Source organism: Festucalex cinctus, chromosome 3, assembly GCF_051991245.1.
Source record: "Festucalex cinctus isolate MCC-2025b chromosome 3, RoL_Fcin_1.0, whole genome shotgun sequence".
Taxonomy (NCBI): domain Eukaryota; kingdom Metazoa; phylum Chordata; class Actinopteri; order Syngnathiformes; family Syngnathidae; genus Festucalex; species Festucalex cinctus.
In genome coordinates, this window is record NC_135413.1 from 17,753,748 (window position 1) to 17,771,279 (window position 17,532).

The 17,532-nt window shown below is 36.9% G+C and overlaps 1 protein-coding gene across 21 annotated transcripts in view; it reads left to right on the forward strand.

The window, feature by feature from the left end:
* Window positions 1–371: 371 nt before the first annotated feature.
* ppfibp2b (PPFIA binding protein 2b) overlaps window positions 372–17,532 on the forward strand; it is a 52,464-nt gene continuing 35,303 nt past the window's right edge. For 14 of the 21 annotated variants that reach the window (XM_077516289.1, XM_077516293.1, XM_077516295.1 and 11 more), the window contains exons 1-3: window positions 383–623; window positions 9,763–9,862; window positions 11,226–11,431. In XM_077516289.1, the coding sequence (XP_077372415.1) occupies window positions 9,781–9,862; window positions 11,226–11,431 (288 nt within the window). In that variant the 5' untranslated portion in view covers window positions 383–623; window positions 9,763–9,780. Of the gene's footprint in view, window positions 641–9,762; window positions 9,863–11,225; window positions 11,432–17,532 lie in introns of all 21 variants that reach the window. The other 7 variants (XM_077516300.1, XM_077516306.1, XM_077516302.1 and 4 more) reach the window with 5 other exon arrangements.

Genomic DNA, 17,532 nt, shown 5'->3' on the forward strand with positions numbered 1-17,532 from the left:
TTTCAAGCACGTCCACGCATGTATGTATAACATTTAGAAACGTGGTACTGTACAAATAATAATAATGGGGCATTAAAATACATTGTGTCTAATTTAAAGTATTTTTTTTTAAAGATTTTGATGATAATTCTGCAGTCAATTTAATTTCTTTTTATGATCTTCAATAAAATAAAATTAAATAAAATTAAATTAAATTAAATTAAATTAAATTAAATTAAATTAAATTAAATTAAATTAAATTAAATTAAATTAAATTAAATTAAATTAAATTAAATTAAATTAAAAGGAAAGTCATGGACATTTTAAATTCTATATTTTGTATTGCACGCTACAATGCGATGTTTCCAAAACAGGACGAAATAATTCCGAGGCGTTCTTGAATGCATCATGGCTGTCACATGGCAGGTGGAGTGGAGTTGATGGAGCTCGCGCTACAGTTGAGCGACTACAAGGCAGGCAAGATAAGTGAGTGTCCTCTTCCGCTCACCTTGCGTGCGACACCGTGTTGTGTCACTTTGGGAATGTTTGTGTTTCCGCGTGGACCGACTCCTTTCTGCGGGAGGTGTCTTCAAAAGAACATATTAAAGGATTTAGTTCGAGAATCGTCTAGAGGTGACGCCTATGTAAGTAAAACGAAGCTGTAAGTGACGTTTGTCTTATTTTGTCAGTTTGTTGTAAGATAATGTTGTGAAGCTTGACGTAGATGACATTGAAAATGATCGAGTGCAACCGTCTGCGTGGTGAAAACAAACCCGCACTATGTGAGTGTGTTGAAAAAGCTTGGTCTAATATAATCACCATGATTGTTCAAAAAAGGGAAGATAGTTCCCTGCTGAAACAGAAAATAATATTGCATTATCAGTTATGACTTTTATGAGTCAAGATGACACAGTAATGCACTGCTGACTTGTTTGTACAGTCGGACTATTGTTTTATGGTGGCTTCACTGAAGAGTAGATATCTCTTTATCATTTTTTCCCCCTGTGGACATCACTTATGTTTGGAATACACTCACTCTAATCATTTCTGTCAAACACTCTAACTTACTCCTTCAGCGAGTCATCTTGTTTTTCAGGGGACATTAAAATGTTCTTTTGTTTTTGAGTTGCACACTAGTACTACATTATAGATTCCACTTGTGTTCTGCAGGTGCCGTGTTACAACTGTGTCACATGGGTCAGACATACTGTAAACGTAATGACTAAAAACAGCCAATTGCCACCTTATTATTATTATTTTTTGCAAGTAGAAAAACTGAATCTATTAAAATTGAAACATTTATATGGTGCAAAAGTAACTCGTAAAAAAATGTAGCTAAAAAAATGTGCGTAAAAAATGTACGTAAAAAAAATGTACGTATAAAAAAATTAATATGTATAAAAAAAACATGTATCTGTAGAAAGAAGTGTAAATTTGTATCTGTAAAAATCATGATTTGTACCTGTAGAAACAACAACTTGAAGTCTAAGAAGTCGCCACTGGGAGTCACAAGTCTTTTTTTTTTTCCTGCTGCTGTCCAGTCACGTGACTTTTGCTACAAATTTTGCGCTACAGATGCAACAGAATGATTCGTATTCGTAGAGCTCCGATTTTTTTTAATTTTTTTTTATACGTACAATTTTTTTATTTCACAGGTACAATTTTTTTTTTTACAGGTACAAATCATGCCTTTTACAGATAAAAAATGTACACTTTTTTTTCTACAGGTAGCTACATTTTTTTTTTGTTTTTTAACAAGTTACTTTTGCACCATCTTTAACTCCTTACATTTATTCAAATTGTGATTATTTGGTCGGGCTTAGTATCGATTTTAATTTCCACAATCGATTCAATTCAATTAACAAGAGTTCAATTTAATTTAGATTTTTTTTTTATAGGATTCGTTTCAATTTAATCCGATATTGATTAATGGAACATCAATTCTTCTTAAATATCAATGACACGATAAAAACTGAAGGAAAAAAAAGAATTATCTTAAAGTGCAATACAACAAGTCTTTCATAAATGTAAGAAAATACATTTGAATTCATGTGAACAGTAAATTTCTAGAAAACGATCACAAAAGAGAAACAAAGGTATTTAAAATTCAATTTTCTTATGAATTTATGGAAAAGGGAGATATTAAAATAATTCATGGTTTTATGAATCCATATCAGGCTTGAAAAACAAAATTGATTCAATATTAAATATTCATTTTTTTTAAACCCAGCTCTATTATTTGGGGGCAAAACCATCCTTTAAATTGAAGGCCACTGTTTGAATGACATCATATTGCTTATATATTTTCTTCTATTGTCAACTTTATTTATTTGTGTTGCATGTCTTGCAAACCCTAGGATAGAGAACTTTGCAGTTTGCTCTTTTCATGCACTGTCAGCTTTGCTATATTAAATGATGTGATGTTGCACTGACACATGCTGTGTAATTGCACATCATCAATTTCCGTCATGGAAGATAAAGCCTACACTATATGCTTTTGGGGGAATGTGGGGTGGTAATGCAGATCAAAACTAATGAGTGGCTCCCCTCAGATGAAGCATCTGCTGCATCTAACACTGGAGATGCGTACACACCACAACACAGGGGACTTGAGAGGACATCTCTTCTGTAGCAAAGCTCATTTAAAAGTTGAAAGGCATCACTGGCACGGCGAATTGATTACGGCTGCTTAAGGGGGATGGCATCAGCACTTAAAAACAGCTGATGATAAAATGGCTGTTGGGATGTGGTGCTAAATACAGTAAGCTCAATTCAGTGTGCCGTATACCAGTTATAAAACTTTTTTTTTTGTTTCAAATTAATAATGAATTCATAATAAATTCGGAGATTCTCACTGGGATGAAAGCAGCCCATGTGGTACCTCCTACCTAGAGCGGTGTTTTTCCTCTGTTGCTATACAGGGTCAGCATTTTTCTGTCATCTTAACTTCTGCATTTAACCAAAAATAAACTGATTTGTCTGTTGAGAGCTGAGCTGTTGGAGAAGGGTGGAAAAAAAGAAGTGAAATGAAGAGGAATGGAAAAAGAGGAACGGTGAAGAGGGAGTCGGGTTGTTGCAACCAGGAAGACAAAGTCGTGCTGCTAATCTGCAAGAAATAATCCTCTGCTTACTGCAGGGATTGAGAGTAAAAAGTCAAAGAAAAGAGAGAGGAAGAAGCAAAATGTGAAATGACTGCAGTTTCTTCGTGGTTATCTGCTCTGCTGTCAGCAGAAGGAACTGTGGGAAGGAAATGGAGAAAGCAAGGATGAGGAAAAAGTTGAGGATAGGGAAAAAGTGCAGGACATGAAAAAAATAGTGGATATCACCCACTTTAGTCTGTTCCTTTTAAAGATTAAACAGGAAAAAAAAAAGTACAGTCAAAACTGAAACTGACTCTATTACACATTCTGTTCTCGCAAACTGGTCGACCTTCAGTATGTTCATATTAAGTATTATGTTGCATGATTCCTCTACTCATTCATGAAAATGGAAAGCAATAGAAATGGAAATAGGAATAATCTGTTCCAGGGCCAAAGTGTGCCAGCATGAAACATATCCATATAATATAACACGTTTTAAAATAACTCTAATACTGTAACATTGCGGCATTACAGACACATATCATATAGGAAAGTGGAACCAGTTTGGTCTGTGTTTTTTTTTTAAACTTGACTTTAGGCTTATTTTTTTCTAGAAAAGCTTGAATTCCCAGTTGTACAAGGTCAGGGGCCTTCAGGTTCCAATGTAGAGCTGTGAAAATTAGTCAATTAATTTAATCTTTTATTATTGACAACTATTTTAACAATTGAGTAATTGTTTGGAGCCATTTTTAATTAAAAATTCTCAAAATCCTATGATTTCAGCAAAGCAACAGTTGATTGTTCAGTGATGTGTTTAATCAAACTAAGAAATTTGCAAACGTATATTTTTCCTTAGGAAAACAATGACTGAACTGGTAAAATAGTACAACATCAATTCCCCCTATTTATAATCACTATACAAATATGAAGTACAAAATAAACACCAATCACTGGTTCATAAATAAATAAATAGTAATCAGGGGAGCAAAATTATTTTCGTTACGTTATGTTAATGCAAAAATCAAATGAATCCCATTAGTTGATTAATTGATCGATTAATTGATAGGGACCGCACTATAATTCACTGGACTTTGTTTGGTCCAGCTCACTGCTGTACAGTACAGTGCAGCATGTTTGAGACCTTTCTTCATGCAGCATTCTGTCGGATATGTCTGAAAGTTTGGGGAATTAAAGTTAAAGAAGCCACCACCTGCCACCATGGGGACCTCGCTGACCATCCCCAGACATAAGACTGTGGTGTATGTGTTTGTACATGACAAAAAATGAGATTATTCTTCTTCAGTTCCATTTTAAATTTACCATTTTTTTTTCAATACATAACTTTATGACAAATACGACATGCGCATTAAACAAATGAGCGGAGAGGATGTGGTAAAAAAATAAAGGTATAACATTTTACAATCAAGTATAAGTAATTAAAACAATACAGTAATAATACAAAATACAGCAAGAAACGAAGTTCAACAGTAATACAAGAAACAATGATGAATATTTGCATTAGCATCATCTTCGTTCCTTGTGCAGCTGTTTTTCAAGAATGCAAGGCCTGACGCACACACTGGCACCAGTGGGACTTTTATATACAAAGTCGACGGGTGTGAGCCTTTCCAAGTCATGTCCGATCAACTGAATTTACCACAGGTGGACTCCGATTGAGCTGAAGGAACCACTCAAGGAAGCATGATGCACTTGAGCTCAATTTTGAGCTCTGTGGCAAAGGCTGTGAATACTTATGTACCTGTACATGTGATATATATATATATATATATATATATATATATATATATATATAAAGTACATTTGCTAAATTGAATCACCAACAAATAAATACATAAAATTACTTAAAAAAAAAAAATCTTGAGGGACCACTTCAATGGTTTTAAGCAGTTTCCTCTTCAGATCAACAGACGGGACATCAAAACAGGGAACCAGAAATTTAAAAATGGGGGTTGGGGGTGGTTACAGTAACATTCTAAATGATTAGTGGTAAGGGCGATCAGATACAATTAACGAAAAGCTAAGGGATTTTTTTTTCATTTTATATATATATATATATATATATATATATATATATCTATACAAAAGTAAGTAAGTATAAGACCTGAAAGACGAGAAAAACAACATCCTCTCTTCTTTGTTGTATAACATGTTAGCCATGTTTGGCCACTTGTCAAACATCTACAGAGATGTCAGTGATTTGCAAAAAAAGGAATCCATCACCTTTGAGACGTCAGTTTCACCAGAACTTTTACAAAGGGCAATTTGTGAGTACAGGAAAATCAGTATGCACGGGAACCTGTGTGTTGGACAGGAACTGTTAACTATTACCACAGAATAGTCACATTGACACAATGGATGTCTGTGTGAGCCATTCCTCCTCATTCGATGTAGCCTGTTTGGATTAGTGTCACCAGCTAGAGGCCAAACCTAAGCCTCAGGCCCTAAATGAAATGTGTGCGTGTGCGTGTACGTGTGTAGTCGAGCCGACAGAAAACACCAGATTCTCCTTCACCATTTAACATCAACAAGACAGCACCTTTGACATTTAAGATTTATTTGTCCTCTGTTTTATCCTTGAGCTCCAAATCATCTTTTGGCTGCTCTGTAAGGGGCTCAAAAACTTTATCTGTATAACTATGTATGTATGCAAGTGTTCATTTCTGTATGTGTTTCTCCCTTCCTCTGTAAGATGATTGGGTTGTATATTTTTCTTACACTCGAGAGTACAATGGGGAAAAGCAATGGACGAGGCTGATGAACTACAAAACAGTGCTGTACCCTGAGAAAAACAAACCAAGCAGTTGACAATAATAAATAGGGCAAAAAGCTTAGAAGGACAAAACCAAAACACAGCAGATGAGTCCAGAGCTCAGAGACACTTTCCCATATATTCCTCGATCTCTAGTGGCCAGTCATCAACCACGGTTCAGAGATTACAGAACGCACAGGGTTGCACTGTTTACTAGGCTGCACTTTCCTCTTTATATTTTATTTCCCTTTGAGATGTGGGAGCTGTGGCAACAATTTTGTAACCCGAAGCAGTTACGGGGTTGGGGGACTTTCTTTGTAGTCCCTTTAATACTGCCCGCCCAAGCCTGCTTTCCTTTGTCTCACTGTGATGTTTGAAAGGTACCAACATCGAATGTGGCAGTGCAGTCATTGCAGAGGCCTAACAGAGGCAACATGTATAGAAAGCAGTGGTTGCTATCAGACTTACTATTGCACATTCAAGTGATTAAAGGCGCTGTCTGCCAGTTTAACTCTGGAAAAGGCACTTTTTAAATACAGGATTTAAACAATCAAACTACTTCTCAATTTACAGATCAGGGCTTGTCTTCATTTCTGTTGGTGAGTATGTCCTAAAGCCTGTATTTTGCCATTTTGTGTTTGTTTTGTAAACAACGGGACGTTTCTGTGGAAAGACAGTGTTTACACCCCTCCAGCCAATCGCAGAGCGGGGGGGTGGTGTGTCGCAAACGGGGCTGGGCGATCGTGTCGGCTGCGTGACGTCCCTCCTGCGGCAATTTGACAGCACACATGGATTTTTTTTTCTCACTCACTCACAGAAGCTTACATGTGTGAATGAGTGAGTAAAAAAAAAAAAAAAAAAAAAAAAAAAAAAAAATCTGCGTGCTTTCAAATTGCCGCGGGAGGGACGTCACGCAGCCGAAACTCACCACCAGAAATGAAGACAAGCCCTGATCTGTAAATTGAGAAGTAGTTTGATTGTTTAAATCCTGTATTTAAAACGTGCCTTTTCCAGTGTGAAACTGGCAGACAGTGCTTTTAAGTGAAGTGAAGTAATTTCATGTTACTCCACAACATGGCTGTTAATTGACTCTAGCTAATTTTCAAAGACAGAGTCAGTGTTGCCAATTTGTTTTGCAACATTGTTGTGACATTCTAAATGGGAGCAAAAACAAAAGTGTTGCATTTGTTCCACGTCAAATCGCCCCTGCTAATCAATATGGTGATAAAAAGAAATCACCAAGTAGATTTAGATTTTAATTAAACTTGTACTGGTCAATAATGATCTCAAAATAATAAATCTCAAATTTTAGATCAGTCAGAGGAAGGGTTTGAGAGCTACAGCCTGCCGAATTTTCATATATTTGGCAAAAAGGGACGTGGTCACCTTCCTTTGAACCCTCATATCTCAGGAACTACTAGTTTTAATCTTTACAAAACAGATATTGTTGTAAAGGGAAATCAACAAGGATTCCAAATCTGCACTAATTTAGAAGTTTGGTGCCTATTTTAGTAATCTTTTGAACATTTGTTTTAGTTGACCTTGATATTGACCTTGTGGGTCACGTGACTTCAACAAACATTTTACGTGAAATGTAACCTCTCACATGTTCTCTAAAACACAAAAGTTCAGAGAGGGGTGCATTTTTATTTAGCAGTAATAAGGAGTTAAACCAGGGGTGGGAAAACTCAGTCTTCGAGGGCCGGAATCCTGCAGGTTTTGGATGTTTCCCCGCTCCAACACAGCTGATATCTGATCATCAGCAAGCTCTGCATAAGCCTGATAACGATCCTGTTGATTGGAATCAGCTTGTGTTGGAGGAGGGAAACCCTCCAAAACCTGCAGGACTCCGGACCTCGAGGACCAAGTCTACCCACCCCTGAGTTAAACCATACCCTCAGATATTCATTGAATATTCAAATAATGCATATTCAATAAATATTCAACATCCAATGAATATTCAATTATTCAACTTTCAATGACTACAATGAAAATTGGCTGGTGTGTATATGTCATTGGTTTTGCTTATACATTGAACTTGTGCATAGAATAACATTTTTACACATTTATAGTGAGAAGAAGCAAACAAAGCATAATTGTTTGAAAGACATGATTTTCTATTTGTGCATGTATTGTAGTTACGTAAACACGAGCACACACTTGTGTCGTCATCGCTTGCCGAAGTTCTGTTGGTCAAGTCATTCTGACTAAATTCATCATTCTCTTGTATCAGTAACTATGATGGCCCCATATGTAAATTCCGTTATACTTAGTGAGCTGTTCACAAATTAGTCCCATTAGTGAATTTAACAAAAGAATACGACGGAATCACAGTTGTAATGGCAGCATGTTACTGAACATTGGCTGTGCGCAGATTGTCAGTGTGTGCTGTCATCGTGAATTGTTGCTAATGTTGTTGAGCATTAGGATGATCTGCAGGGGGTTTGATTTCCCCAAAGCAAGATTACATCACATCCTCCTCCTTCAACCCTTCATGATCATGTCTTTCTTAGTTGGCATGACAGTATGACATGATGGGAGCCTTAAATGAGGAGATGAGAAAAATGGCAGACCAAAGACAGAGTGAAGGAAAATAGCATAATAGTGTATGGAAGCAACCATTTTCAAAGAGCAAAATATGCATTATTTCATTTAAAGATTTTATTGGTTGCCCTTGGGCTTTATAGATTGTACCTATTCTAAATATAACTGACAGATTACATGTAATTCACCATGTTCTCCCAGGTGTGTAAGAGGGAAAATGGCTGTCTACATTCTCCATTGTCATAAGTGTGTCAATTATACACTTTCATTCCAGGTACACACTCTGGGTGGAGCAATCCTATAATGTGGACATTCCCTGTCAAATCTGGCCTTCGGTATATATGCATAATGCACGGTATGAACCGATTGAAAATTGGCTGGCAACCAGTCCATGGTGTAGAACCCCCCTCGCCCCAAGCTAGCTAGGATAAAATCCAGCGGGGGTAGCATTCAGGCCTAGATACACCAATCCGACATCGGCCAAATGTGACCGACGCCTACACCCAGTGGCGTCAGTTCAGATGTCGGCACGTCACGTCGAAAAATTACATAAATGCACACTGCACCGACCCCGACTTTTACGTACCTTCAGCACATGCGCGAGAAGTAATTCCCCTCCATACCATCGGCGGCGGTAGTCATTATTCCTAAAGGCAACCGGAAACCTCTTTATGGGGTGGGATATAAAACGGTAAACAATGCATACCGGTTACTCTTTCTCACATGATGTCCTCCCACATGAATGAAACCCTCTGGCTTTTTGCGCAGTGTCGTATATAAAAGTAAATCCTACCTGCTATATCCAGTCGCGTCCCCATGTCATGCCCTAGTTCGGCTTTCACACCTTTGTTGGCATACCCTTTAACCGTAATATCATACGCCGGTCTCTCTTGAACCAAAGAGACAAAGTCATCTTCCCGATCTTCACTCCAGACAGACATTGTATGTTCAAATGTGGAGGTACAGCAAGGTGACGATGCGCAAAATGAGGGGGAAAAAATGGTCCAGATTTTCCATCAGTACTGTTTATCCACGTTCATCACTTCCTCTTCTTGCCCCGTGCGCTGATTCGCTAGCTAACAGCCAATCACAGTGATCAAATGTCCCAACACCCGACGCCGATTCAACATGTCAAATTTGTTAGATAGATGGACAATTAATGATGCCAAAGTGGATATTAGAAGTGGTGTTATTGCTGTTAAATGTTTTGGGTTTTGTTTCCGACAACAAAGCACAATGCCGGGTCAGGTTTGGCTTCATGATTTTTCTCTGTCAAATAATTTAGCGAAAGCATTTTCTTTTGATATCGGTCATTTGTCTATCATGATACATATTTATATTATCACCCAGTCCTAGATTCAAGTAACTTTAATTTTATCTCTTCTGCAGATGAATATCTGAGGTCTAATGCTACCCACCATTACCATGGAAAGTGAGGCTAGTCACATGCTTGAGGCGGCTCTGGAGCAGATGGATGACATCATAGCAGGTATGGAACTACCTAGCAATATGAGACATTCACCAAATTAAAAAATAATAGATTAATGAAACGATCAGCAATTTGAATATGTAAGGCAATATGTTAATTTAAATAACTTGTCTATTGACTTCATTCATTTTGTTTTTAATTTTTAAAAATGTAATTTAATTCATTTCAAAAGTGACGATGTAATCTAATGAACATTCACATATAAATATGCCTGATTGTAGCCGTTGCCTAATTTCCATCTGTAGTCCCTTGACAGAGTAATGTAACATTTTAAGTATACAATACTTGTGTACTGTTTGCTCAGCATCAACAGAAGCGTTCTCATGCATTTTTGCCAATTTTTAAGTCTTTGCAATGCTCCAAGGAAGGAAAGGAAGGGACAAACAAGGAGTGTAATTTGAATATAAAACATTTATTCATTAACAAACAAGAATAATTTTTTTTAGTAACAATGCCAATTTTTAGTTTTAGTAGCAATGTCAATTAGGGATGTAACGATATTGGCAATATCGTGATATTGTGATATTGAAACTGCCACAATATCGTCATCGTCAAGTTCACAATATTTAAAAGGAACACATCTGTTTAAAAAAAAAAAAAAAAAAAAAAGTCATGTTGATTTCCATTTGTGCAGTTCTAGCACCCTCTAGTGGCTAGTTTATTAGTGCAATTTAACTTTCATTAGGGATGTTTTGGGCTTCTACATTTAAAATCTATGCTAATTGCCAGATGAAGTGGAACCTAATTTGCTTGTGAAGCGATCAATGTGTGCTTGCATTAGCAAGTAAGTGCCTCAATATTGTTATTAGAGATCGTAGGTGGTTTACATGCATTGCTGTTATGTACAAAAGCACATTATGTTTTTTTGTAGTTTTTTTTTTTAGTATGAGCTCTTTTTTTTCACAATATTGTGATCTTATTTAAATATCGCCAACCCCCCCACAATATTGTGATAATTATCGTATAGTGACCTTCATATCGTGATAATATCGTATCGAGATGTTTGGATATCGTTACATCCCTAAAGTCAATGCTTTCAAAACATGAAATGGAAAAATTACAATCCTCTCGACTTTGCATGGAACATGGAATGATATTTCCAGGGAAAAACACACACACACAAAGACAAACAAAAAAGACAACTTCTGGAATAGCGAGTGAGCTCGATACTTTTATCGATTAGCAAACTTGCACAAGAACCACACAAGCAGCAGAGTGGCTTCCCAATTGGTGCATCAATCAAAGTGTTGCTCTATAACCGCTTACTAGCTAGCTTGTTCTATAATGAATACTTTATTTATTTCAATTGTACCCCAATAATGAATGTTTTTCTCCTCTTGTTTTCTACCACATACACCTTCAGGTTCAAAAGCAGCATCGCTGGAACTCACTAACGGCGTGTATGACTTTGGTTCTGTCGTCAGCGGCCCTCTGCCGGTCATTCAGTTAGCTGAAGACCTGAAACTTGCTTTGGAGCTCCAGCCTAACCAGGAAGACAGAGAGCGCCTTAGAGCACAGTTGCCCACAGAAACAGCGGCGGCCCTCAAAGACTGGCTCCAGAGTGAAAATGTGAGTACGTTGTGTGCTTCAATGTCACATCCTTCTCGGCTATCATTATTCTTGACGTCAGGTTTATCCGAAATGAGTCATTTTTGGCTAGCAGTTCTTTAAAAAAAAAAAAAAAAAAAAAATTAAACATAGCCACCCCAGAAAAGAGGACCATCTTAAAAACAAAATAAGTAATTGCAATAAAAAATTGAGATCAGGGGTCTCAAACTCAACTTAAGTAGGGGAGATAGAGATGGACCGGGCGGGCCCGTAAATAGTGAAAATATAATTGACGACCCTTGGAATTGAGGGATTTTTTTCCCTACAAACCCAAACAATTATTTAAAAAAAAAAGTTTAAAAAAAAATGTACATGAAAAGAGTCCTGGAACGTCACGAAACCCTCCATCCCCCAAATATTAAAACAATATTAATACTCGCAAATCTGCCACTTTAGAAAGTTCCAAATTTGCCACTTTAGAAAAGTCCCAAATTTGCCATAAATCTTTATTATAAAACTGTTCTGAGCATTATCACATTCAAGATACCGCAGTGTGACCCAGTGCTCAACAAAAAAACATTTTGTCTCTTGTTTTTCTTGAAATTGGCTGTTCTGGTCACCAGAGGCAGTCTTGGCTAGGTTTGCGCCCTTGGCGTGCCATTCCTAAACCATCCCGTGATTAAATAAATTAGAGACAAATTTACTTCTCACATCTGCATCACAGTTCTGAGGTTCGGGGAATGAAACTCAGGTCTGCCCTTTCCATGTGGAGTTTGTATGTTCTCTCCCTGATTATGTTAGGTTGACTTCCTCCCACATTCAAAAAACATGTTTCTGAGGTTATTGAAGACTCAAAATTGTCCGTATTGCTTTGAAAATGATTGAATGGTTGTTGTTCTGTGTGTGCCCTATGATTGGCTGGCACCCAGTTCACGGTGTACCCCATTTCCTTCACATGGTCAGCTGGGATAGGCTCCAGGTCACATAAGTAAGTGCTATATAAAATTGATGGATGGATTTCATTTCATTGTCTGTTATTGAAACAAAATGGGATGTATACTAAATTACTTGTACTTCAAGGTAGAATGTCAATTCAATATTGTTTTATTGTTTACTTCTGCATTGTGATGCATTTAAGAATCAAATATTTCTTCTATGAGGAAATTAGGTACTCGATCAAGTCTCTTGTGTTGTTGAATTGTGTGTTTAATCCTAAGGACAAAAATTACTATTCTGCAAAGCACCTATACAGTATACACCCTGATCAGATTCTACAACTATGATATTGACTCACTTTTCACATCTGGCTTACAAACCTATCTGGATGTTTTTTGATTAAGAGTATTGTTCAGTTTTCACAGAAGAAGAACATGTCTAGTGACGCATGACTTTAGATAAGTAGTTAATCTGGTTATTTTTCATGGAGATGGTCAATTAGGTCTGTAGTCAGCTGGTGTTGTTAACAACTGAACAACCACAAATTATTTTATACTCTGGATTCATCTGAGCATTCAGCATTGCTTAACCTTTGTGCAGTTGGAAAAACAAAAGTTATGAGTCAAGGAAGAAGCTACGTAAATTATCTAGTAATCAATCATTTGGTGTTTTCACAGTCCAAAGTCAGTCAGCTGCAGTCCGGTTAGACAGGGTCAGCTGGATGGTCAGTGGGAGGTGAGGAATTTTGCTGCTGTGCTACAGAAAGGCTATTTATTTTCACCACCATGTGTGCTTTTTTTTCCATATCAATTGCTATCTTTATTTCATAAATTAATTTATAGGTCGAGGGGTTTTCAAATCAGCCTCTCAGTTCTGGGTTTCAGGGTTCAAATTCGGGCTGCTGCCATTCTGTGTGGAGTTCGTATGTTCTTATTTTGCTTGCGTGGGTTTTCTGTGTGTGTGCCAGCTGGGTACTCATTACTCTGGCATCCTCCCACATTTCAAAAACATGCATGTTTGGCTCCACTAAATTGTCCCCCTTTGGCGACTGCGATGTCGTGTAGCATCACTGTGTAGGTGGATTTCATTAAAAAAATTAACACTATAATATGTACAATGTACATTGAGACCTACTGATTTGTTTACGCTGCTAATACCCCCTCCATGTGTTGGCTGTGCGGCTGCAAGGTCGCTCACCACTGCCACCAAGGAGGTGGAAAATGTTTCCTTCAGGATGACTGGCCTGTCACCCTGCTGTGGCCTCCTCACTGCAGTGCACTGTTGCTGCCGAGTAACATTCTGCCTATGGACCGCTAAATACCAACACAATGAAGCCAACACAATGTGGAAACACTGTCGCCACAAAACAATTGGAAATTAAGTCATCAGAGGAAAGCCTTTTGCATATCACATTAATTAACTCATTCACTCCCTGCCATTTTCACAAAAGCAGTCCTGTTCGCTCTCGGCTGTTTTACTGGATTTTGACTGATTTTGCAAGGCCCACAGAATATTGTGTTCTATTGCTATAAAAGCAGGGAACCTATCAAATGAAAGATTAAAGTATCTTCTTTCATCAGGAAAAAAAGTATGTTTCTCTCTGTTTCCGTTTTGCAGCAATTACCATTTGAAGAGAGCTAAGTTTCATCAGTTTTCACAGATCTATTTAAAATTGTAAGTAATTGAGCTTTTTTTCTACATGGCCCTGGTTGATCTCCTTTGCTCTGCTGCCACCTGCTGGCCGTTTGTGTAATAACTACCATTTCTGCAACCGTTCTTTGCAGTTGAGAGGCTGCATCAAAGCCTTCTGTATGCTCTAGCATAGAAAAAAAACAAAACAAAACAAAACGTATAAATACGTCTTTGGGACACTGAGAACATTTAAAAAAACGTATTTACACATTATTGGGAGCAAATGAGTTAAGGAGAACAGAACTCAATCGGAGTAAAGCATATTTACATATTGAGTATTAATGACAAAACTGTTTCTAGTGTTATTTTGGTTGAAAAGAAAAGAGCTCATTTCCAAACCGAGTAATCTTTCAAATCTGATAAAGTGTGATTAAAAACAAAAATGGGACCTCTACAGCAATTATTACTTTAATTTTTGTATTGTATGGTAATCACCACAAAATCTGTCTTCAAAACTTTTTACTTTTGTAATTGTAAATACGGTAAAAGAGGCCTGAAGAACTGGACTATTAGCAACTTCCTGTCTTTAGGCCCCCTTGCTCCAAGTGTTGGTTTTCCCTCGTGGCCACTCATATCAGACTGTTCCTTTTTTATTTTATTTTTATTTATTTATTTATTTTTCTGTTCTTTTCTTAAAACAAGCTATATCCCCTTCCATTCCTGCCAGTAAAAAAAGAAGAAAAAAATATTACTGGCGGGAATGGACTTCCATACCTTCCTCCTTTTATTGTTTTGAATTTGGGGTTTCATACACTTTTTTGTTTTTTTCTGTTTTAGGTAAATACAACTTAAAATATCCTTTCTGCTCTAGTCTTGTGTTGTCCTGCAGAGGCTGCTGTTTTCTTTCTAGAAAGCAGTTTGACAGGATGTTTAAGATACTTAAGTTAACTGAAAAGGAAAGGTGGATCTTGAATCCAGTTCAGCGGGTTTTTAAATCCTGTATTGTTTCAAACAGAAGCTGTCTCAAACAGTGCACATTGCACACCCACCGCACTGTCTTTGTTTTCCAGCTTTTCCTTTAGACACAAAAAGGAGTATGAACTTCTTGCACAATGGACCTCTGCTTTATGTGTGGGATATGTACCGGGGTAGACTGTAAATAACGGAAATCTCTGTATAATTGATGTCCATTTGTGAAGCCCTTTGAGACTCTTGTGTGATTAAGGGCTATATAAATAAACTTGACTTGACTTGAAATGCATTGACGGGCAGAAAAATTATTAAATGATGATTGTAATCGGCCAAATTTCTTTCAGAAAAGCTGATAAATCTTTGATATGCCTTTTCCACAAAAATGGAGGTTAAAAAATGATAAAAAAATAATAATATTGAAAAAAGGTCAATGAATTAGTTAATCTGTGGGTAGTATGTTATGTTAGTATATGTTTTTATAATTTTTAAACCCCAAAATGCTAATGAACCTCCAATATGCATTTTTCATGGAAAAACAGGGGTGAGCTCCCTGCCAAAAGAAAATTAAATAATATTGATTAAAAAAAATCCATGAATAGATGAATCCACGGGCAAGTATGCAGATGTCCACTATACTGCAAGTTAGCGTAATTGTAATCAAATACATCTTCAGAATTTTTATATAAATTTTTAATATACAGTTTGCATTTAGGGAATATATTTTGAGTTATGGCTGAGTTATGAGTTATTTCAAAGTTCACTTAACCTGTGAATTTTTGCACAAATAATGTTTTGCTTTAAATTTTAATAGAAAAGAATTTAAAAGTTAAAATCCTGAACTACAAGTATTAATAGTTCAATTTTAAATACGTTAGCTATGTTTTTAATATCTTTGGAACACCTACATGCCCAGATGTTTGTAAAAGTTCATGAATAGAGTTAACCACGCGATCCAAAGTATATTCCTTGCGCGGCAGGAGACTGCAAGACTTTTAAAGTCTCTTTTAAAGAAGTTTTAAATGTCTCAGACACAGCATATGGGATGATTTTAATTAGATTTATTTTTAGATTAACCGGAAAAAGGAATTTTGAAAGTGTTTTTGTCAGAAGTGACATCATCTAGCAGCAGCCAATAGAAAAGCACCTTCAGATGACGTCGCTCCCTTGGTGTTTTTTAAATATTGTGCACAAGTAATACACATAAAAAACTCAAACTAATACTGAAACTAACTAAAACGAAGCATTTATTAAATAACTAAAACTAATAAAAACTAACAGAACCACTGAAAACTATCCATCCATCCATCCATCCATTGTCTTGACCGCTTATTCCTCACAAGGGTCACGGGGGCTGCTGGCGCCTATCTCAGCTGGCTCTGGGCAGTAGGCGGGGGACACCCTGGACTGGTTGCCAACCAATCGCAGGGCACACAGAGACGAACAACCATCCACACTCACACGCACACCTAGGGACAATTCGGAGCGCCCAATTAACCTGCCATGCATGTCTTTGGAATGTGGGAGGAGACCGGAGTACCCGGAGAAGACCCACGCGGACACGGGGAGAACATGCAAACTCCACCTAGGAAGGTCCGAGCCTGGACTCGAACCGGAGTCCTCAGAACTGGGAAGCCGACGTGCTAACCACTCGACTACCGTGCCGCCCCACTGAAAACTAATTAAAACTCATTTAAAAAACAATACTCAAAACGAAATCAACAGATACTTTTTTTTTTTTTTTTTTCCCTTTCAGTAAGAATCAATGGATTATAGAACTGTTTTTTGTTCATTACAAAACCTTGTATTTGTGCCTGGGACACTTATTTTCCATGCCTACACAGCACTGTTTTTTTCCCCACCTGTTTATTTATTTATTTATTTATTTTTTTAATGTATTTATTTATTTATTTTTTAAACCCTAAATTCTAAAATGCCTTGAGGGTTACCCATACTCTTGTGTAGCACCATAATATATTTTAAATACATTTCATAGTGTAAAACAAATCTCTGCCATCAGCTACTCTAATCTAAAATTGAGATTTTAAAGCAAAATACAGTATGTAGCAGTACCTTCATCAAATATTGTATCAACTGTATTGCAACAGTTTCATTTATCACAAGTTTTGTTTAGAATGTTGACATGGATGTTATCATGTGGATGTTCCACCGGTGGCAAAAATTCTAAGTGTTACCTTTAATGAATAAATAAATAAATAAATAAATAAATACTATACTGATACTCCAAATGGTTCAGGAACAGCTTCAGAATTACTTTGGGTGCACTTTTTTTTAGGCATTTTTGGCAAAATTGCCCTAATGATAAGGGGTAATGGGAAAAAAACCCTCTACATATGATCTTTTTTGGGTGGATTTATGAATGCAGGTCTCCTCCTTTGGTGATGTCATGAGATGACTAGTTGACTGTTACTGTGGTTCCATGAGACACACTCAGAATGGAAAACAAATGATGTTGTAATGCATAGACAAACTGTTAGGAGGGAAAAAAAAAATGGAGTATTTAAAAAGCGAAAAGTTTATCTCACTCTTACACATGTGAATCAATGAGAATCGCATATCAACAT